This window comes from Zingiber officinale, chromosome 2A, assembly GCF_018446385.1.
Source record: "Zingiber officinale cultivar Zhangliang chromosome 2A, Zo_v1.1, whole genome shotgun sequence".
Taxonomy (NCBI): Eukaryota; Viridiplantae; Streptophyta; class Magnoliopsida; order Zingiberales; family Zingiberaceae; genus Zingiber; species Zingiber officinale.
Window position 1 is genome coordinate 149,212,165 of NC_055988.1, and position 22,322 is coordinate 149,234,486.

The following is a 22,322-nucleotide window of genomic DNA, read 5'->3' on the forward strand; positions in this document are numbered from 1 at the left end:
CGAGAAATTAGAGTTGAGAGAGACTTGAACTTAATGAGGTGGACTGAGCTTTAGGTGTAGAAAGAGTGAGTTTTAGAGGGTTAAATAAAAATTTTACACAGGTAATAATTTTTATTTTAAAACTAGTCCAACCCTAAGCAAGATCTATCTCTGGGCATGAATCACTAGTTAGATCAATTATATCACTCAAAAATAAAAATATATGATTTTTAAATGTTAAAATCAAAAGAATTTATGTAATTCATTATAGTTCTTATATCAATTGTATGATAAAAAAATACACAGGTAATAATTTTTATTTTAAAACTAGTCCAACCCTAAGCAAGATCTATCTCTGGGCATGAATCACTAGTTAGATCAATTATATCACTCAAAAATAAAAATATATGATTTTTAAATGTTAAAATCAAAAGAATTTATGTAATTCATTATAGTTCTTATATCAATTGTTAGGATAAAAAAATTCACATATCTTTATAATAGTATGATATTGTCCACTTTGAATTTAAACTTTTATGAATTTATATTTAGGTTCTACCCAAAAGACCTCATGTTAATGAAAATATTTTTATTTTTTAAATTCATGATCTTTTATATTTATTTTGAATGTGAAAATTTTAATTATATTCTCAACAGTAAAATATTTTCTCCATGGAACAAATTCTTTATTTGACTTATAGGCAATGACTATTTAACTTGGAAGATGATGAAATATGTAAGTTTGACTAAGTATAGAAAAAAATAATGTGCACAGGAGTAGTGTGATTATCTTAAGGAACACAAACTCTAACTAGCTTCCAAGTTTTATTTCCCAAATGTAGACTTTATGTAATGACTAATTTTTAGCTTTACTTCGACAGAAAGGTCCATTTGTTAGTATACTTTTCATACCTTCTTTCAAATGAAATAAAACTTTTATATTCGTTAAGCGCACGCATATATATTGTTTGGTTGGAGAAGAACAAATTAAATAAATACCATTCAATATCAGTAGAAACTTCAATTTTGAATGTCTAATTCAATGCGCGAGAAGACAATGTTGACTTTGAGTCTTAATTATGATCTGTTTCCTCACACTTGGAAGAAAATATTAAGATTATTCATAGCCCATATCGGTAGGGTGGGGAGATGTTTTCAAGTTAAGTAGTTGGAGACCAAGTTAAGTAGTTGGAGATATCTTGAATTTATTATTCAATAAAATAAAGAATGAATGATTGAAGTAGAGAGGAGCTTTTAATTGGAGTCTTAAGTGATCTTTGCGTAACTAAGAAAATCAAATAGTGAATGAGAAAATAAGAAACATATAGTTTAGTTTTAAGATTACATTATGTTACAACAAGAAGTGAATCAATTTGCGAGGGTAAAAGATAAGATATAAAATTTTAAATAATTTACAAAAATCATCTTATTGATTTAAATGCTATATATTATATAATTAAATGTTCTTTTATAGAGATAAGATATCTATAAAAAAATCTCTCTAACATTAATTGGGTCGGCAAACTACCCTATATATATATATATATATATATATATATATATATATATATATATATATATATATATATATATATATATATATATATATATATATATATATATATATATATATAAAAAAGATGAAGTCCTTAATCTTATATCTATATATATATATATATATATATATAAACTCAAAAAAAAAACACAATATTAATAATATTAATATTAAACTTAACACAAGATAGATATTTCTTAGTTGGGTAAAAAGTTAAAGAGCATTTTTTTTCTATTATCACATATCAGCCCCCTTTAAAAAGAGCACAGCTGTCCCTAAGTGTATTGTTTAATATTATTATCTTCTGTCACATAGATTAAGGTCAATTATATGAATATGGCATGTCTATCATCTAGTAGTTATAATTTCATAATAATAATAGTTATAATTTCATAATAATTATTATAATTGTATCAATAATTATACTTTATAATTGTTATAACATGAATATTATTGTTGAACAAGATAAATTGGTATTGTAATAATTATAAAATTGTAGTTGTTACAATCCAGACTTGTTATGTGGCAAAACACATAACAAGTCTAGGTCATAACAGACTTGTTATGTTCATATAACTAGTCAGCCAATTCAAGATTTAATATGTATGATGAGAGATAATAATATCGAACAGTGTACTTGATGGTAACTTTATTAGTTTATAGGGATTGATAGAGTGGGATGCCTTTTTATTAAAAAAAAACTCACGAATGATTTTTACCCTTCTTAGTTTTATCCTCATATATATATATATATATATATATATATGTATATATATTATTTGGCAGAGTAATGAAATATATTTAAAGTTAGATAACAACATCTATCCGACAACCAGAAATCTTTAAATTAATGCATTGCTATCAACAGATCATGAATGGAATGGACCATTCAAACTCATAACTCTATCCAATATTTAACTCTATTTAATGCCATGTTATCGCCTATATTTATTGCAAGGAGTGAACAAGCTAGCTAGGCATGAATTTATAACGTGATGCATCTTTCTACGAAAATGTACCTTCATTTCGATGCCCAAAACGATTTTATTTCTTGCACAAGCAACAACGATCTTTGCCTAATCCGGTCAAGACAGAAATGTAAGCGTGAAAGGTTTTGATCAGTGCTTTGTGATCACACCGGTATATCGAAGAATCGGTTTAATTTAGTTCGATAGAAGTACAAGTTTAATTAGTTAATTGTCAGGAATTTCCAAGGCCATGTTTGAAACTCGATGCCTAAATTTTTGTCTCATCTTGACCCGCAGCTATACAGGCCAAAACTGGTGTCCAATGTATTACCACAATATCGTTCTCATGTTCCACATGTGCATCAGGTCATCAGTTTATCTAGAGGAGGAAAATGAGGGTGTAGATTTAATGGTTTATGCGTCTAAGAAATGTATTCTGAAGTTGGAAGGTATTAATGTTGGTATTTATTATTATTATTATCATTATTAATTTATATATCTATACGTTTAATTACGTGAGATTTGTTTTGGACGTACGTAGGGTGGACGGCCGCCATGCAAATAGGCAGGAAAACGTGCTCCGACAAGTGTGGAAGAAGCCTGGGTGACGCAAAATCTAGCAAAGATGGTGGGGGAATCTAGTAAAGTAGGAAGGGTTTAGTAAGCAAGCTTAAAATAATAACGGAGGATTAAAATAGTAATTAAATGGTTCGTTGTCCAACGGATTTGAGTCACTGGGATGGTGTCATTGGCTTTAATATTCTTAAATTTTCAGAATTCACTCTCTAGATTTCTTTTATATCTCTTTGAATTTTCTGAGCTAGATATCCATATGTGTCTATTAAAGAAAGGGATTAGTCAGTTAAGGGTCAATATCGTGTAGGCAAAATTAAAAGGTAGATAGGTGTCGATGATCATAGAGCATGTATGAATCTCACAAATTGCAAACACATCGGCTCGCATCAGGTTTCAATCATTCGATCACAGGGGGTACCAAATTTCGATGTCAGAATCAATCACTCGAGTTCAAGTCAAACTTTGTTTCAAAACTAACACGAATTCAAGGCAGGGTAGGTCGGATTTTTTTTTCAAAAGTTCAATTCAATGAGTCCTGAGTCCACCTCAGCTCCACTCGCCTAACACTTGTCATGGACATTTACCAATGATACGAAATACAAACTTTTACAAGGAAATAAAGCAAAATACATAAAGGGTTTAATTACATGACAAAAATCCTCTTAATTAATTAAGCAAAGTACCCTTGTTAATTAAAATGCTAAGAGTGTTCTCATCTCACGTACGTAAAAGTGCTGAAATGTCCAAGTATAGTTTTGTTCCCATGCATGGATTGACTGTACACGTAGACCAATCGAGTTTTTCGCATGTAAGCAAAGTTTGACTGGTCTGACATGGTACCGCAAGTTTAGGCCGGCACTCTAGTTGATATAATGAACGTCAAAATAGCTAATGGAGACAGTTACACCACGTAAGGAGTTAGGTTTAATGGTTTCATGCATCAATACTTTGCTTCTCTCCCTATAAATATGCACACCTTCTCCCTTCGTCTTCTCCACTGCTACCACAATCATTAACTTGTTGCCCAAGCGTCTTCGAAGTGATAAAGAGCAGCGAGCAATTAATGCATGCATGCTCTCTTTGAGGATCTGCAAGAGATTATATAGAGTAAGGAAAGAGAGGATCCATGGAAGAATCACAAGGCTTTTCGATTACCTGTGAGGAGCATGAAGAGCTCGTAACCAGGTTGAAGGATTGGAGAAGAAGGTATATATAGCTAGTGTGTGACGAGATGAAAAATACTCCATCAACTCATTGTTCATGCTTTTTTTTTCAATTGAATGATTGTAGGTCGGGGATCAAAGCTCCAAAGATTGAAGTCAGGTTCGAGCATTTGTCAGTGGAGACCGAGGTCCATGCTTCGGGGAGAGTTCTTCCCACCCTTCCGAATGTCATCATCAACACTGCTCAGGTTCCTAATATACCTTCATGGCCCATTTTTACTAGATAATTATGTTTTCAGTACTGTGACAAAATAATTGAAGAAGCGCATATATAATCAGCTTCAACAGTTTAAGATTAATTAATAATCTCCATGATTGATGGAATCTTACCTCTGTTGATAATTAAACATTCCCTTAATTCCTAGTTGCCAAAAGTTATATCCTTTTGGTCCCGCAGAAGTTTCATAAACTTGTTTGAATCTGAATAAAAGACCATCCATTAGTTGAATCTCAATAATACCTACGTACTGTAGCAGAAGTGATTACTTGCGCTCAATCTGCTAGATCAGTACAGATGCAGTAACCCTTCATTAAAATGCCTACCTAGAAATTAAATTTGGTGCAATAATTTGTTTACTGATTGATTCATGGAAAAAAATGTTGTTTGACAATTACCTCATCTTCCACTTGTCTATGTTAGCATGGAAGATTTCCTAAAAAACACTGTGCATTGAGACAGTGATTTAACTCCAATCATGTTCCTTGTCACTTTGTTCAGCCAAGGCGAGAGGGAGCGCTGTTGAGCACCATTATAAATGTGCCAGCTGTTGTAGAATAAATAGCCAAACTCATTAGCATTGGGAAGCAATGAAATAAAAGATATGTCAGAGCATCCATATCAATTACCTTAAACTAAATTTTTATCTTAAATTTTACATTTTGCATTAAAAAATATCCGCATCAAGTATCCTACTTATTCCCTAAATATACATTTTATGAATAGTAGTTCTTTAAATTTAGGGAATGAATTTCATTCCCTAAACATTAAATACTATTTCTCTCTCCCTCTAATAATAAAAAATTTCTCTCTCTTTCCTTTAATAATAAAAAATTTCTCTCTCCTTTATCTATTTCCTCCATCTAATAATAATAATAATATGAAGGAAAGAGAAAAAATAATAAAAAAATAAATATATGGCAAATTATAGAGAAGTATCATGTAGTGAAAAATGAATATCTAAATTTAATAAAGTAGTTCTTTTATCTTAAATTTTAGATTTTGGATGAGGATACTGATGTGGATGGTCTTATTGCTTGCAACTGCATTTCTCACCATCAAATACTTTAGCTACTGCTAAAACAAACTATGAAACATGGCAGAAGATTTGAAAGCCATCATGGAAGCTCTTTTGTGATGAAAAATAGGGAGTAAAAGCTGTGTCAGAGTACTGTTGTTGATATTAGTGACAACATAGTCGTTGCAGATAAAAGCGAGTAAAAGCTGTGGGGCATAATAAATGTAAATTGATCAGAGAATCCTATCCTGATCATGGTGTTTCTGCATTTTACTTAAAATTTTTCAGATGTGTGCCTGCCAAGGTTTGCCTAACTTAATTGTTGTATGTTTTAACAGGAACTTCTGGGATGGCTAAAAGTGTATGATACAAAAAGGAGGCATGTCAAAGTGCTGAGTGATTTGAAAGGAATTGTAAAGCCATCTAGGTACTCATTTTTAAGTCTGTCATTGAGATAGATTACAAAATAGCTTGCAGGTTGACTTTTGACTTTCTTCATTTAAAAAAAAAAGAGAATAATTTTACTCTCTTTTTTTCTTTGGCACAAGAGGACAAGTTTTACTTTTCTGACAGTTCCTACGGGATTTCTTCGAACTGTACATTTGCAACAAGTCTTCAAGAAACATTGTCAGAAAAGTCACGTGCAAACATTGTTGTGTATCAGAATAAACTTTTGAGATTTTAACATTTAGCTGGCACAAATCTAGGCACAAGCTTTGATAAATTATTATATTTCTCTAGTCTTCAAATTCACATGCTGTTAAAGATCTCAGTAAAATGCTTGTTTATGTATACTTGGAGCTTAGTTGGCAAATAAAAACTCCATATAACTTTGAATATGCTATTTCTAAAAATACTATAAGTAATAAATAAAGAATAATCTTTGACATGATTAAATATTATTGGATATAATTTATCCATAATCCATCTAGCCCATTTGTACTACTCATCCTGTCAATTAGTTTAATTCACCTAACGACTCTAGAGATCGACCAAAGTTGTTTTGCTTGACTTACCCAATTTGTTCGGTTTGATTGATCTATTTAATTGTTTGATTCACCCGAGCCTACTTGATGAGTGCAGATCTTCTGGTCCGCAATCTTTGATCCCTTGTTGGTCCCTTCTGCAATTTGCACATCGGATTGTTGCCAGAATTGCGATCTCCCCTGGGTTCATCTTCCCACCTAGGTTATAGTTTTGGATTGAGCCAAGTAGTTGAAGGCCGCCGGCGATGGGCGGGCCGTCCCCTGCTCGGCACCATACAATCCGCCCACGGCCTAACTCAATCCAAAACTATAACCTAGGTGGGAAGATGAACCCAGGAGAGATCATAACCAATTTTGACCAGATTCGGACCGCAATCTGAAGTGCAAATTGCAAAAGGGACAAAGGATTACGGACCAGAGGTCTAGACTCTTACTTGATTGACTTTGCTCAATTGACACACCCGACTCACACTTTCGAGTCATTAGGCCAACCTATCTGATCAATACAACAGATGAGAATCAATCGGATCAACACACCCAAGCTGATCAACCTTTGTAGACTGATAGGAATCTTTTACTATATTGGTTTCAAGCTCGTGTTTTGGCAAAGTTAGGCAAAGGCATTTAGGCTACAGATACAACAGTTTCACATAGGCTAAACTTAAACTCCTAACTCAACTAGCAGAGCTAAAGCCATAATAGTCATAAGGTCTTACACAGATGAGAATCATCACTAGAGCAATTATTCACATAAATACAGAAAATATGATTTGTATTGATCTAAATTAAAACGTAGGATGGATTTCGGTCTGATAATAGTGTTCTTAGTCAGCATACCATAAATTGGACCCACATGATTATGGCATATAATTGACTGTGTATGTATCACATAAACACACGTATAGATGTAGACTAATAAGATTGGCCACATACCTTTATAATTCATAATATTATGGGTGTGGAAGTGAAAGGCTGGGATGGAGGGCTTAGAAATTTGAAGCATCATATAGGCTTGGCTGATGTATGCTGAGATGTTGTACCATGCTGTAGTAACTCTCCAGAGGCATTTAATTTTGCAACTTGCACTGTTGCACATCTGCACGAAGTAGATGAAAAGTCAGAGCCTTTCATAGTTAGATCATTGTGAATCCCTGTGTGATATTCTAAACTGTAAATGATAAAGCAGTTTCTATAAATTCTCTGAATTGGATTACATAATACATAAACAATTTTGTACTAAGTTAAATATATTTATTTCAGGATGACACTTGTGTTAGGATCTCCAGGTTCGGGAAAGTCAACGTTTTTGAGAGCACTTTCTGGGAAACTAGATCCTAGTTTAAAAGTAAGTATTTATTACTTCTCGCCCTATTGTTTCTTTAACATAAGTTATCAACTTGCAAATGTTCTATTCTATTTCTTCCAGTTTATTTTTTGTACTTGTTTGGTTTTCCATTCCTAGGTCACAGGGAAAGTCACATACAATGGGCAAAAGATGAACCACTACATCTCACAAAGGATGTGTGCATATGTTAGCCAACTTGACGCCCATCAAGCTGAGATGACAGTGAAGGAGACCCTGGAGTTCTCTAAGAAGCTGTTAAATGCCGGAGATGAAAAAGGCAAGGATCTATGCCTTCCTTTAATTGTTGCTTCTCTTTTAACATCGAAATGGAAAGAGTAGAGCACAACCCTTAGACTAAGTTATGCCTACTCCTAGATGATGATTTAATAAGAAGAAAATCATAATATAAATAATACTAAGCAAAACTATCTAAACATATAATGCATATCTCATATGAATTAACACTATGTTGTTGTAACCAATCAATGGTGCTTTTGCAGAGATGCTTAAAATGAGCACAGGAGAGACACAAGCAAGCATCAAAAAAGAGACAAATACCTATGCCACGGTAATCATGATTATTCTCCTCTTCCCTTCATTAAAATTTACATAGAGATGAAGCTCAATTGAGATAACTATGGGTTATGCAGGAAACTGAGTTTTCAAAAGATGAAGGGGATTTCGTAGTCAACTACATTCTGAAGGTACTCCTTTATTTCCTGCTAAGTACAGCCAAATAAATGGGACCTTTTAGATGTTCATAAGAATTATTTGAAAAGTCTCAGTCAAAACCACTTATTTGGCCACATAAGTTCATGCAGTGAGGGATTGCATAACATTTGCTTATGGATAAGGACCAGGAGAGCTACACCAACACCTAGCTTGTTTAAGTGTGCATCTTTGTTTAAGTTGATATTGAAGAAATTAAATCAGTTAATAGGCAAACAAGCAAGTTATATGAACATCTTAGCTGAACAAGTAAACCTTTTGGTTACAGGAATTGTGATAGTTGGTTAGCATAGATACGGCACAGATTCATATTATAAAAAGTATATATGAAACAGGATTTATTAGGTTGACTAATTTTGATTAAGTAATACATGCAAATTTTGTTGACAACGATGGTTAGGTGGATTATTTGATGTAATATGTAATTGATGCAAATTCATATTTCAATAAAAATATCTAGCATTTTTAATAAAATATGAACTGCATGTGCACCACCCTTATATGCATAGACACACAAGATATGCAGTGACTCAACTGCATATCAGTTATACTTTTCGAAATCTCGCAAAGAAGGATGCAGAATCAGAGTACGATTTATGAAACCTTCAATTCCAATGTAAACCTTTCACTTCTCACATGGACAGTAACAAAAATCTCTAGAATGATCGATAGCTAATGAATTAAAAACATGCGAAACCATTTCCCAGAAGAAGCTTAAAAACCTTTTCCATGCACAAACTAACTTTTATCTTTTGTGACTTCCTGTAACTTATTCTTTCAGGTACTTGGCTTGGATGAGTGTGCAAACATAATAATAGGTGATCAGATGAGAAGGGGAATATCCGGAGGACAAAAGAAAAGAGTCACTATTGGTATGCATCTTACCTTTGGAACGTCAGTTCTGCATTTTGCATGCGTTTAGGTCTTTGTAATGTATGTTTTCATGCCCCAAAAAATAATTTGCTAAAGTTTCGAATTTTTTTACCTATCCATTTTCTAACACCATTTCGACATTTCTCAAGATATAATTACAGTGTTTGTTCTAATGGCAATTGGATAAGCTAGCTATAATTCATAGCCTTCTGTGTGGCCCTTATTGAAGTGTGTTACCATCTGGACAAGAACAAAACAGGCCCAAATATTAGAGACCTTAATCACTATGATAAATCTCTTGAAGCGTAAACAAGATATTGAAGAAAGCAGTAGAGTTATAATCATATTTATTATCTTAACCATCTTCACATACTTAAAATGACTTTCATTCAGAATCTGAGACATTTGTTTGGTTTGGGAAAAAAAATACCTGCAGGTGAAATGCTAGTAGGACTAGCACAATGTTTTTTCATGGATGACATTTCCACAGGGCTTGATAGCTCCACTACCTTTCGTATTCTCAAGTTTCTGCAGCAGCTTACACATGGTTTGGATTTCACCATGGTTATATCTTTGCTTCAGCCTACTCAAGAGACATTTGATCTATTTGATGACATAATCCTTTTATGTGAGGGAAAAATTGCTTACCAAGGACCAAGAGAACATGTCCTTAAATATTTTGAATGGATGGGCTTCAAATGTCCTGACAGAAAGAACGTTGCAGACTTCCTGCAAGAGGTATTAAATACCAGTTGTTCCTCTAAGTAACTGATTTCCCATGGATTATGGATTAAGAATTAATTATATAATTTGAAATAGATGTGTCAGGCACTGACTACAAGTTCTTTGTAATTTACAACTTAATGAAAACCCTAGTAGAAGCATATTTCAGAACAGAGATTGGAAAAAGCTTCAAGAATTCTGACAAAGAAAAGAAAAGATTTAAGCATGCTTGAATACGTGACTACTGAAACTAAAAAATCAAAAATATCAAACAAAAAAACATGTTAAAACTGGTTATGTAGGTCTATGAAATTTCTCAGATGAAATGACTGTGTGAAATGAACTTATCCAGATAATATCAAAGATGGATCAATCACAATACTGGACAGGTAGCAAAAGTACTTATCAGTACATATCCGTACAAAAATTTTCAGAATGCTTCAGATCTTCCAGCTTTGGCCAGCAACTCCAAGAAGACTTGCAAAAGCCATTTAACATTGACGAGGGTGATCAAATTATCAAACTAAACCAGATGTATAGCGTCCCAAAGTGGGAGATATTCAAGGCCAGCTTCTCAAGGGAAAAGCTACTAATGAAAAGAAATTCTCCATTTCACATATTCAAGGCCATACAAATCATCTTGCTGGCATTTATCACTATGACAATTTTCCTCCGAACAACAATGAAACATCAGACAGTAATGGATGGTTATCATTATCTCGGAGCAATATTTGGTGGAGTGGTGATGGTAAAATTCAATGGTATGACAGAATTGCAAATTATCATCAGAAGACTTCCTATCTATTACAAGCAGAGGGAAGTACTATTTCTGCCAGGATGGGCTTTCCTTTTACCTATTACAATCCTCAGCCTCCCAGCCTCATTTGTTGAAGCAGGTCTATGGACAAGTCTGACATACTATGTAATTGGCTTTGCACCATCAGCAATTAGGTAGGTCCACACATATACCTTGTTCCTCAATCTTGATTTGGTGGGCATAACAATTGCAATGAATTTAAAAAGAAACATATATTTGTTCCATTGCAGATTCTTGCAACAGTTCTTGGCATTATTTTGTGTGCATCAGATGTCGATGTCACTTTTCCGCTTTATAGCGGTTATCGGAAGAACACAGCTGATGGCTAACACACTAGGGACAGCCACTTTAGTGGCTGTCTACATTCTAGGAGGTTTTGTCATATCCAAAGGTTAGTTTACTGATGGTTTCACAGTTTGGTATTATAAGATGTAAATCTGTTCCTATCCTGCTTTAACCTTTTTTTTTCCTAATAATTAAATACTTGTTTAATACGTTGAAAACAGATGCTATTCAATCATGGTTGGTCTGGGGCTATTGGTTATCACCTTTGACATATGGTCAGAATGCTGTAGCAATCAATGAATTTCTTGATCAAAGATGGAGTACGGTAAGCTATTACGGCAATAAAAATTGCAAACTCACTGCTTGAAACTTGTAGCTACAGTAATGTTCTGAAAAGCATTGAATATGCATATGAAGAAAAGTTTATGACTCCACATTCATAGCTTCTGATGACAAAATGAGCAAAGCAATTTATACTTGCTTTCACAAGAATAATAGATACTTCTCCTTATTCATTAGTAATTTCAGAAGAAAATATAATTAACAATGCCTAAATTCTTAAACTTCCTTATTCAATGGGATAACTCACTATCTGCAATTATTCTTACAGAAAATTGACAATGGAGGAAGCAACGAGGATACAGTTGGAAAGACCATTCTGAGACAAAGAGGGATGTTAACAGAGTGGCACTGGTACTGGTACTCTGTAGCGATATTGCTTGCATTTGCTCTGGTTTTCAACATTCTCAGCATTGTTGCACTTGAATACCTACGAGGTATAAATTCCCAGATCTCATCTTCAAGCGTACACTTGCATATGTTTATCTAGAATATTATCTAGAGTTTAACAAGCATATAGCCTCAATAACAGTGAACTACTCAGCACAAAAGCTTTAGAATGAAAATTCAACCTGTCAACAGCATTTAAAATATCTAAAAGTTCGATAGAAAATCACAAAACAGCATATACTCTGTATTCATACAAAACTAGACATATTTTCCTTGCTAACTTTTGAGTTAGAAATGTATCCCAACAAAGTACAAACAGTTACAAAATAGTCTGTAGTTAACTTCAACTTCTAGCATAAACTTCTACTTGACAATGATGAACTGGGCTTCCAGAGGTAGCAAAATTTTGTTTACATCTATGAGAATTTGATTTCTGCTGAGTAGTGTTTGACTAGGCATGAGCTGAGTTTAGTGGGTTTTGGGTGTTTTTATATTAAAGCCAAAACCTATGAGCAGGGGAAAAGACCTTCCAATTAGGTAATTCAATTTTTTTCTCAGCCTTATGAGGCTAACAAACAATAAGCACCAATGTTTTTTAACCTCAAATAATCAGAAGATGAGCAAACTCAGCTTGATGATGATAATAGTTCACTGCAGAAATGCTGTTGAAAACTGATTCCACATTGACATGATGAAACATGCAAAAACTACTTCAAAGTTCAAATTACTTTTTTTTGTTTCAAGACTGATTTGAATTTTGAATCATAGATCTTTCAGCAGATAGGATGATTGATTTATAGCATCCATCTTTAGTCTCATGTGCGGAATGATACCCAATCATGTTTCTTTTAATATATTGCTCCAACAAATGCAGCTCCATTGAGAAGTCGATCCAACATACGTATGGCGCCTACAGATTTCAAGAAGGTTAATGCAGATGACGCCCAAGAATTAACAGCTGAAGCAACACACCAGAGAAGGATGTCTCTACCATTTCAACCTCTGACCGTAGCATTCAAAAATATTAATTATTATGTAGACATGCCTAAGGTAAATGGCTAAAGTTTATCATTTCAGACACAAGATTGGTTAGTTTGTGCACCTAGTATGTTACATGACTAAGCTCTTCTCTCTAACTGTTCATAGCAACTGAAGCAAGCTGGAGTGAAGCAGGATAAGCTTCAGTTGCTACGGCAAGTCTCTGGAGTCTTCAGGCCTGGAGTACTAACTGCACTAATGGGAGTGACAGGTGCTGGAAAGACTACATTACTAGATGTTTTAGCAGGAAGAAAAACAGCAGGGTACATTGAAGGAAGCATCAAGATATCAGGATATCCTAAAAAGCAGGAAACATTTGCCAGGATTTCAGGATATTGTGAACAATCAGATACTCACTCTCCTTGTCTAACCGTTCTAGAATCTTTATGGTACTCAGCACGGCTTCGTCTTCCATCAGACATAGACACATACACAAGAAGTGTAAGTTATCCCGAATCATGATACCAGAAAACCAACAAAAACCAGAGCATTTATCAACCTAAATGACCAATTATTTTGCATGCAATGGTTACATTGACACAATTCATGCATACTGTCATACCTTTGTTTTCTCAAGTAAACCAACTCTGTATTTTTTCCTCTGCTTCAGCTATTCATAGATGAAGTTATGGAACTGGTTGAGCTAAAGGAACTGAAGAATGCAATGGTAGGTTTACCAGGAGTAAATGGCCTTGCCGCAGAAGAGCGCAAACGTCTAACAATTGCAGTGGAGTTAGTTTCAAGCCCTTCTATCATATTCATGGATGAACCCACAACAGGTTTAGATGCTAGAGCTGCAGCAATTGTCATGAGAACAGTTAGAAAGGCAGCTGACACTGGGCGAACAATTGTCTGCACAATCCATCAACCAAGCATTGAGATATTTGAAGCTTTTGATGAGGTATTTACCCAAGCTGGCGGATTTAGTCTATTAATATTAGAGGTATTTACCAAGCACATAGCTGCCTTCCACATCTTTCCTAATCAAACCAGCTTTCTTATCATACTATAAGTTAGTGGTGCACACTACCAGCAAGGTAATCAATAGACTATTGAACACTTTAGCATATATACATGAAAGTAATTCTCTTCCTTTTCAAAGAGACTAGTATTATTAAAACCATGACACATCATTTGATATATAAACCATTAACTGTAGTCAGAAATTAGAGGCTTCTTGTGCTAACTGATATATTGGATATGAAACACAAACGTAGGTGTGGTAGTAAGCATGTTCGCAATAATTTAATAAGAATCACAAAGTAAAAGATGTATTAAGAACATCAATGAAATGATGATGAGATGTAATCTAATATGTTTGAAGGCATGTTTGAAGGCATTGGATATGTCCACAAACTATGTGATAGCTATTGTCCAACAAGGAAACACAGACTAAGCAAGAATTTAAAGCTTTTGTTTCATAGTAGGACAGAGACCAGAGAATAAGTAGATTGGAACTACATACAGATATTTAAGACACTGTACAGAAGTTCCGTGTGGAACTTATTCCTGCCTGTACCCCAAATAGGTTGATTGTTGGACTTGTTAATTTTGTGATTTTCAGTTACTTCTAATGAAAAGAGGAGGGCAGCTTATATACAGTGGACCTTTGGGAAATTTATCGAAGAACATGAGACAATACTTTGAAGTAAGAAAAGTCACTACAGCCAGTTTACCAGGAGAAAGAACATGTTTAACCCCATACTATTTTTTTTTTCAGGCTATTCCAGGAGTACCCATGATTATAGATGGTCAAAATCCTGCAACATGGATGTTAAATGTCACTTCTCCTGCCATGGAGTATAAGCTTGGCATAGATTTTGGAACTATATATCGCAATTCATCACTTCACAAGTAAGTTTACCATATCCAACTTGATAGATGTATAAACAAGCATCATACATCAATTTGATAACGTGCTTCTTGCATCCCTCAGAGACAACATTAACCTGGTTGATGAGTTGAGTGAAAGACAGACTAACACAGAAGACCTTCACTTCAAATCCAAATATACACAAAGTTTTTCATCTCAGTGTATATCCTGCCTGTGGAAACAACATAGATCTTACTGGAAGAATCCAGAGCATAATGTAGTTCGTTTCATCATCACATTCTCAGTATCACTTCTATTTGGTTTAGTATTCTTTAAAATTGGCTCTAGAAGGTAAGAAACCAAGACTCAGTGTATTTACTCTAATTTTATTGTTGACTAATAATTTGTAATAAAAAAACAGAGACACACAGCAAGATATTTTCAACATTCTAGGAGCAATGTATGGTTCAGCACTGTTTATTGGGTTCGCAAATGCTAGTGTAGTACAGCCTATTGTGGAAAGGGAGAGGATTGTATTTTACCGTGAAAAGGCAGCTGGGATGTATTCTTCTTTGCCATATGCCATAGCTCAGGTACTACTGCTAATTAATATAATCATAGACACGGGTGGATGAACAAACAAACAATAATGATTTAACTACCAAAAAGAGTAAAATATCCTAGAAAAGTTTTTTCATGGCTATTTTTCTGCAATTCTCATTTTAATAAACTCTCATATTGATTTATCTACCCTTCTATAACACTAGTAAAATTCTTCAATTTAGAAAATGCAAAAAATACCTACAAGAATTGACACAATATTCCTCTGTTGGAATGACTTACCCTACTAAAATTCATAAGTGCTTCATTGCAAGCATGAAAAATAAATAAAAGAATAAGCTCTTGCACCCGTAAAATATTTACGCTTGACACCACCAAATTATTAGATTACAAATTATGATTGTAACTCTTTGGTGCAAAAAAATATAGTAAAAAGCACCAAAGTAAGTGTCACATCTGTTTCAATTTCTATTATGTCAATCTAAGTTTAGCTTCCAATGAATAACCGAGATATATTTACAGATATATAAAACAACCAATTCAAATATTAGATGTCGTAGCAAGATTATTTTTGGAAAAGTATCAGGTTGTTCCCAATAGAATGCTACATGAATCACTACTTCCATCTGATACATGGCACTTGTCTCAGTACTTTCTAAACATAATATAAAATTAAGAAGCTCATATCACTCATCCTGACCAACAACCAATCTGATGCTTCTATTATGAGAATTTGATGTGCACATTTGGTTTGCAAAACAAGAATATCTTAGTTTATAGATACTGCCCTTTACAAAATTGATCTACACCCCTCTGATGACTTCTAATTTTCAGGTGGCCATTGAGATTCCTTACGTTGTGAGCCAAGCTTTAATTTTCTCAGCCATTGTTTATCCAATGATTGGATTCCCATTTACAGTGGCAAACTTCTCCTGGTTCATTCTGTTCTTGGTCTTGAGTTTTATCTATTTTGTTCTCTTTGGAATGATGACAATCTCACTAACACCAAACCAAGAAATAGCAGCGCTTCTCTCTTTTTTCCTCTTTGTTACGTGGAATATCTTCTCCGGATTCTTCATTCCTCAAAAGGTATATGGTATTTGGTACTTCTGCAGCTTATGTTGATACTACAACCTATTCCAACATATGTTGATGGCATTTATGTTTCAGATGATACCAATTTGGTGGAGATGGTATTATTGGGCTAATCCTGCTGCATGGACTGTTTATGGTCTAATGGTTACACAGCTAGGTGACGGTGATGATAGTTTGGAAATTATGGGCGGGATCAAGATGATGGTGAAGGAGTTTCTCAAGCAATATTTTGGGGTACAAGAGAGCTATCTTCCACTCATTGTGTCCCTACACTTTGCAATAATTGTGTTATTTATGTTTGTATTTGGGTTCAGCATCAAGTATCTGAATTTTCAGAGAAGATAGCTAAACTGTATGTTTTGTACAACCAAGATTTAATTTCAATCAACTCCAGATAAACGAAGACATGGAGTTGGTTTATACAAAATAGCATATGACAGTTAGTGATAGCCTCAACCTGTATTACAACCCTCAATTGTTCATATCACTGGGGCAAATTGTAACATCTACAGCATGTTGTTGAATAAAATCAAGCTTTATATGGAGTAGATACAAGAAATAGAGAAAGCAATCATTTTTGCATTTATCAGATTGGCAAGCCATTTACATATCCAAATAGCCTCTTAAGGACATTATCCTTAGAATAAGTCATTAGCTTTATTATAAATTTTCTCTTTCAAAATATTATTAGTTAGAATATATTATTAGATTTATTATTAATTTTTAAGTTGATGAGGCATGCTTATGTGGTTATATATAGAGGCATTATGTAACTTTTAGAGATAAGCAATGAAATAATACAATTATTTAATCAAATTACTTTGATTATTGGAGATTGATCTCAATGAAAGTGATACATAAGAAAGTGTCAATGAAGCACAAGATGACACTATAGCGAACAATCAATTCATGCCTTAAAAGGGTTACAAACTCCACAAACAATGAAGGTAAAAGGATTCATTAAAAAACAATAAGATAGTTGCTGAAAGTGAAACACAAGAAAGTGCCAACGAAATACAAGATGGCATTCTAGTTATATGAGTTCATGCCTTAGAAGGATTACAAACTCTACAAACAATAAAGATTAAAAAAATCATTAAACAACAAGATAGCTACAAAGATAATCCATATGAAGATCTACACCTTGCTAATGACCAAAAGAATTCATCTATCACAATCATCGCAACACCTATAATTGAAGTTACTAAATCTACAACAATCCCTACTTCTTTCATTGAAGAGAGCAAAGCAATAATATCTTGCCATGATCGACAACATAAAGTAATTCCCTTGGAGCGACACTATCAAACTAGTTTTTACTCAAAAAAAAAAAAACATCACATGACATGACAACTAAATGCACTAACTACTGCTCAATAAAGGCATGACATGGAGTATGTTTTTGTTTTAACTCGATGAGAACTTGACACAAGGCAAAGCAAAGGGAGACTCAATGCTGCTCCTACAGAAGAAAGTATTGACATGCTCATAAACGAAGTCCCAACACAATACACGTCATCGTCAAAGAATGATAGGAGGTCTCAATTGATTTGCAATGAAAAGACATTTTATGCAAATCGTTGAAAAAAAAAATCTTGAGGACATGGCTATTTTGAAGGACTGTGGGCAAGTGAAAGATATTCAAATTAGCCTTTCGAATACGCCCTTAGATTTATTATTTAATTTTCTCTTTCAAAATATCATTAGTTAGAGTTGATCAATTAAATTTATGATTAATTTTTATGTTGACAAATCATCTCGTTTATATATAGGACATTATATAGCCTTTAAAAGCAATCAATGAAGTAATACAATTATTTAATTAACTTAGTTTGATTATTAAAATTCAATCTTCTCTCTATGATCATTATCATTGGAGGTTGATCCCCGTTCATCGCATCCCCTTCTTCTCCTTTTTCTCTTTTCCCACTCACTCGTTGCCATACCCGAGAGAAGACAAAGAAGAAGATAAAGGTAGAGAATAGCAAAATGCTGAAGGACCGAAAGGAGCTCACTGGTCATCACTTACGCTAGCTTCAAACGCGAATTGTTCCCTTCTCGGCAAGCTCAATGGTCTTCGCCTCCGATCCACGGGCGAACTGCTCAGGTTCCGACGACATGATCAGTCGGCGCGCAGCAGCATCGATTGAGCGCTAGGGTTTAACGCATCGAATGATATAATACAATAAACAGCTCAATGTACAATATCTCTCTTTAAGATTAATTAAGTTCATACGAAATTGATCACGTGATCCAGGCAAGAGTTTCGAGGTCTAAATTAATTCGTCGTGTCCGGCGGGTTTAGTTCGCCCTGTTCATGCCCGATACGGCTAGGATATTCAAACCGGGTTTCAGCGAATTGAAGCGGCCGGTCGATGCGGTTCCAAAATCACATCCATAGTCAGATAAAATAAAAGTGCAACTGGCACGGCGATATTTTTATTTTTTGAAATACTACTGTGAAAATGGTTATTTTTTACTTCCGAGCATCAACTGGAGCATGGTCTCGAAATTATTGTGGGAGCTACCACCGGGCGCCGCCGCCGCCATGGCGGCGTCCTTGAGCTCCTTCGCTCGCGCCTTCAGTTGCCTCCCTTTCTCCCCTCTCATCAGCGCATCCAGAGCCTGCACCACCCCCTCCTTCGTCATCACTCCCCCCTCGAACCCCATCCCGTTCCCCCACTCCAAAGTCATCGACCGCAAGGCCATGAAATTGTCGGCGAAGATCGGACGGCATATCATTGGCACGCCGGCGGCGATCGCCTCGATCACCGAGTTCCACCCGGTGTGCATCACGAACCCACCCACCGCGGCGTGGCCCAGCACTGCCTGCTGCGGCGCCCACCCCGCCACCATCCCCTGCCCCGCCGCCGCCGCACGCGCCAGGAACCCCGGCGGCAGGCATTCCCACAACGCCTCCTTGAGAGACCATATGAACGGCACACCGCTGGCTTCGAGGCCTTCCGCTAGCTCGGCGAGCTCTGCCAACGGCGGGGTTATGATGGAGCCGAAGCTCACGTAGACTACCGAGGTAGGGGCCTGGCGGTCGAGCCAGGGGAGGCAGCCGTTGGGGTCCGCCGCCGGCGAGGAGGACGAGAAGTGAAAGGGGATCGGAAGGTATCTGGTTAAGGCGGAGGCTAAACTGTTATCGATCGCGGAGTCGAGGCCATCGAAGGTGTTGAAAACGACGGCGGTGGATTTGGGGGTCCGTTGACCCATGCGGTAGCAGAGATCGGAGACGGGGGAATCGATGCCACCAGCGATTATTCCCTCGGGGAGGTCTCGGACCCGGTGCCCTTCGAGGCCGGGAATGAAGTCTAGAAGCTCCTCCTCACGGCCGACCGCGCCGTCGACGCCGAACTTCTGGCGGAGCAGATCGGTGTGGAGATGAGCGAGGAAAGCAGCGGAGCTCGCCGTATACAGCGGGATCCACGGCACGCCCATCTCCGCCGCCACATCGGCTGACATCCACATGAACGAGTCGCCGGAAATACAGCTCACCGGCACGCCGCCGTTGGCCTCAACCGCAGCGGAGATGCCCTGCTTTAGGTTACCGGGGGTCGACGAGACGAATAGCGCAATCTGGTGGAGGATGTCCTTGGTTGGAGGGGAGGAGGCGTCCGTAGGAAGGCCATCAGCGACTGGGACGTACCGGAGGTTGGGGGTGTCGTCAGCTGGGGGAAGAGAGGAGAGGGCGCGTTGCGTGGCCAGGAAGGAGACGACGGCGGAGGGGGCGGCGGCGGCGACGGTTCGGGCAATTTGGAAGATCGAGAGCGGGTGGGAGGCGAACGGGAAGGCGATGAAAGCAACGTGCGGCGACGGCATAGTGGCGGAGTTCATGTCGGCGAGCAAAAATCCGGTGGCAACACTTTTATCTAAAAATCAAGTTTAATTTTCAACAGCTAGCTGAGGACACGATGCCCAGCTTTTTCTATATTGAGTGGGGGCTGTCAAGTGAGCATCACCATAAAGTTGACATTATTTGGAAAGGAAGTAGATCTAGTAGACAAGCTTGTCTGAAAATAAAAATTAAAATTAAAATTAAAATGGAAAAAATTATGTGCAGGAAACGGTGGTTTAATTATTAACTAAAGTAGAATTTTTACTCGGTTAATAACTTTAAGCCCCCCTAAATTTTATAGCGAGTTACATTTTGTCCCCCTCTATTTAAAAAACTACATTCAACCCCCCTTTGACATGAAGTAAAGAAAAAGAAAAAAGTAAATGACCAAAATAATCCTAATCTAAATCAGACTTTTAAGAAGAAAAAGAAAAAAAATAAAAAAAATCTCATAAGATCATTGAAAGTTTAACTTTAACAAAATTTGATTTATATATAGGTCCAAAATTTCACTTGTTTCTAAAAAAAAATATCTTCACAAAATTCATACATACATCAGTATAAATTTACCTCCTTCGTGTTGGTTCTGGGACGAATTGACGGAGTACTGGGGGCGAGTGCATTCGCCTTTTTCGTATGCCACAATACATACACCAGTATAAACAACAGAAAAACAACAACTCTAAAACTTATAATCAATCAAAAACTCATTTTACCAAATAAAAAAGAGTTAAAATCTTAAATTAATGAATCAAAATTAAATGAAGATGGAATAAAATTTATTATTAAAAAATTAAAATGAAGACCCTTTGACGATTTAGAAAAAAAAAATCACTCTTTTAATTTTTGTCCAAAAGTAAATTTTCATTTCAAAGCAGCTAAAAATATTTTTCGTTTCAAAAAGCTATTATTTTGAAATGAAAATTTACTTTTGGGTAAAAATTAAAAGGATGATTTTTTTCTAAATCATAAATGGTCTTCATTTTTTATTTTTAATGATAAATTTTGTTCTATTTTTATTTAATTTTGATTCATTAATTTAGAATACAGAGTTACAATTTTTCTGTTATTTATGTTAGTACATATATGAATTTTATGAGGATATTTATCTAGGAACAAATGAGATTTTGAACTTATATATAAATCAGGTTGTGTTAAGGTTAAGCTTTTAACGGTTTTATAAGATTTTTATCTTTATTTTTCATTTTCTTTTTAGAAATCATTTAGGTTAGGGTTATTTTGGTCATTTACTTTTTTTTTCTTTTTTTACTTCATGTCAAAGGGGGTTGAGTGTAGTTTTTTAAATAGAGGGGGACAAAATGTAACTCGCTATAAAATTCAGGGGGGTTTAAAGTTATTAACCCTTTTTAGTCTAGGAAGAGGGACTTTTTTTTTATCCTGTGCACGCTCATATGAGTAAATAAGACGTCAGTCTCTAAAAATTAATAGGAGTGGCGAATATCTTTTAATGTTCTAATCAGTATAATTTTGGCCACGTAAATAAAAAATACAAAAAGTAGTAGAGAACTTATGCGTGAAAATAAATTTCACATGTTCAGAAAATATATTTTACTAATAGAGAATATCTTTTATATACTATCTCTTATAATTTTCATAATTATAAGATGACTAAAAATATTAGAAGTTGTTAGGTAAATAGAAGTGTATAATCGGTATAATATGCAATAATTGTTTGTGAAAATTTTTATTTATCAATATGTATATCTCTTTTATCATTTATAACTTATGTTATTAACAAGATGCTTAAAGGAATATATTATTATAAGTGATCGACTGATGAAAAATATAATAATCCCTAACGAAAATTTCATAAGAATATTCTCTGACATACGATTATTATTCTCACAAGTTTTTCGAATTCTCTGCTCATGTTGTCTGCTAAATATATATCGGCCGGCCTATAAGGTCGATCGTTGTTGTGCAAAGAGAG

General features: G+C 35.3%; 2 protein-coding genes across 27 annotated transcripts; one reads left to right on the top strand and one right to left on the bottom strand.

Moving 5' to 3' along the window:
• Positions 1-3,696: 3,696 nt before the first annotated feature.
• LOC122042637 (myricetin 3-O-rhamnosyltransferase UGT77B2-like) lies at positions 3,697-20,521 on the bottom strand. 26 transcript variants are annotated; one of them, XM_042602865.1, is made up of 11 exons: positions 18,560-20,521; positions 13,624-13,855; positions 12,857-13,469; positions 11,903-12,063; positions 10,118-10,198; positions 9,900-9,997; positions 7,456-7,618; positions 4,917-5,065; positions 4,632-4,721; positions 4,234-4,542; positions 3,697-4,166 (listed from the first exon to the last, which is right to left on the bottom strand). In XM_042602865.1, the coding sequence occupies exon 1, from the start codon at positions 20,368-20,370 to the stop codon at positions 19,000-19,002; it is 1,371 nt and encodes a 456-aa protein (XP_042458799.1). In that variant the 5' UTR covers positions 20,371-20,521; the 3' UTR covers positions 3,697-4,166; positions 4,234-4,542; positions 4,632-4,721; positions 4,917-5,065; positions 7,456-7,618; positions 9,900-9,997; positions 10,118-10,198; positions 11,903-12,063; positions 12,857-13,469; positions 13,624-13,855; positions 18,560-18,999. The 26 variants fall into 26 exon arrangements, 24 of the variants coding, with proteins under 24 accessions (XP_042458799.1, XP_042458798.1, XP_042458791.1 ...); XM_042602864.1 differs by having other exon boundaries at positions 9,900-10,006; XM_042602857.1 differs by having other exon boundaries at positions 9,900-12,063; positions 12,857-12,933; positions 13,624-13,662; positions 13,739-13,855.
• On the top strand, positions 4,143-17,210 carry LOC122042636 (ABC transporter G family member 45-like). Its single transcript, XM_042602840.1, has 22 exons — positions 4,143-4,284; positions 4,369-4,489; positions 5,875-5,963; positions 7,783-7,867; positions 7,985-8,144; positions 8,368-8,435; positions 8,518-8,571; positions 9,378-9,468; positions 9,906-10,207; positions 10,545-11,143; positions 11,240-11,400; positions 11,516-11,619; positions 11,905-12,070; positions 12,898-13,073; positions 13,170-13,502; positions 13,672-13,962; positions 14,626-14,709; positions 14,782-14,915; positions 14,998-15,225; positions 15,296-15,467; positions 16,270-16,524; positions 16,606-17,210. Exons 1-22 carry the CDS (start codon positions 4,205-4,207, stop codon positions 16,873-16,875), a joined length of 4,023 nt encoding a protein of 1,340 aa, XP_042458774.1. The 5' UTR covers positions 4,143-4,204; the 3' UTR covers positions 16,876-17,210.
• Positions 20,522-22,322: the final 1,801 nt, after the last annotated feature.

Excerpts from the sequence above, each read along its gene's own strand:
- LOC122042637 (XM_042602866.1), bottom strand. The coding sequence starts at position 20,370 with ATGAACTCCGCCACTATGCCGTCGCCGCACGTTGCTTTCATCGCCTTC.
- LOC122042636 (XM_042602840.1), top strand. The coding sequence starts at position 4,205 with ATGGAAGAATCACAAGGCTTTTCGATTACCTGTGAGGAGCATGAAGAG. Across the intron at positions 8,436-8,517 it reads AGACAAATACCTATGCCACG|GAAACTGAGTTTTCAAAAGA; the intron begins GTAATCATGATT and ends TGGGTTATGCAG. Across the intron at positions 15,468-16,269 it reads TGCCATATGCCATAGCTCAG|GTGGCCATTGAGATTCCTTA; the intron begins GTACTACTGCTA and ends TCTAATTTTCAG.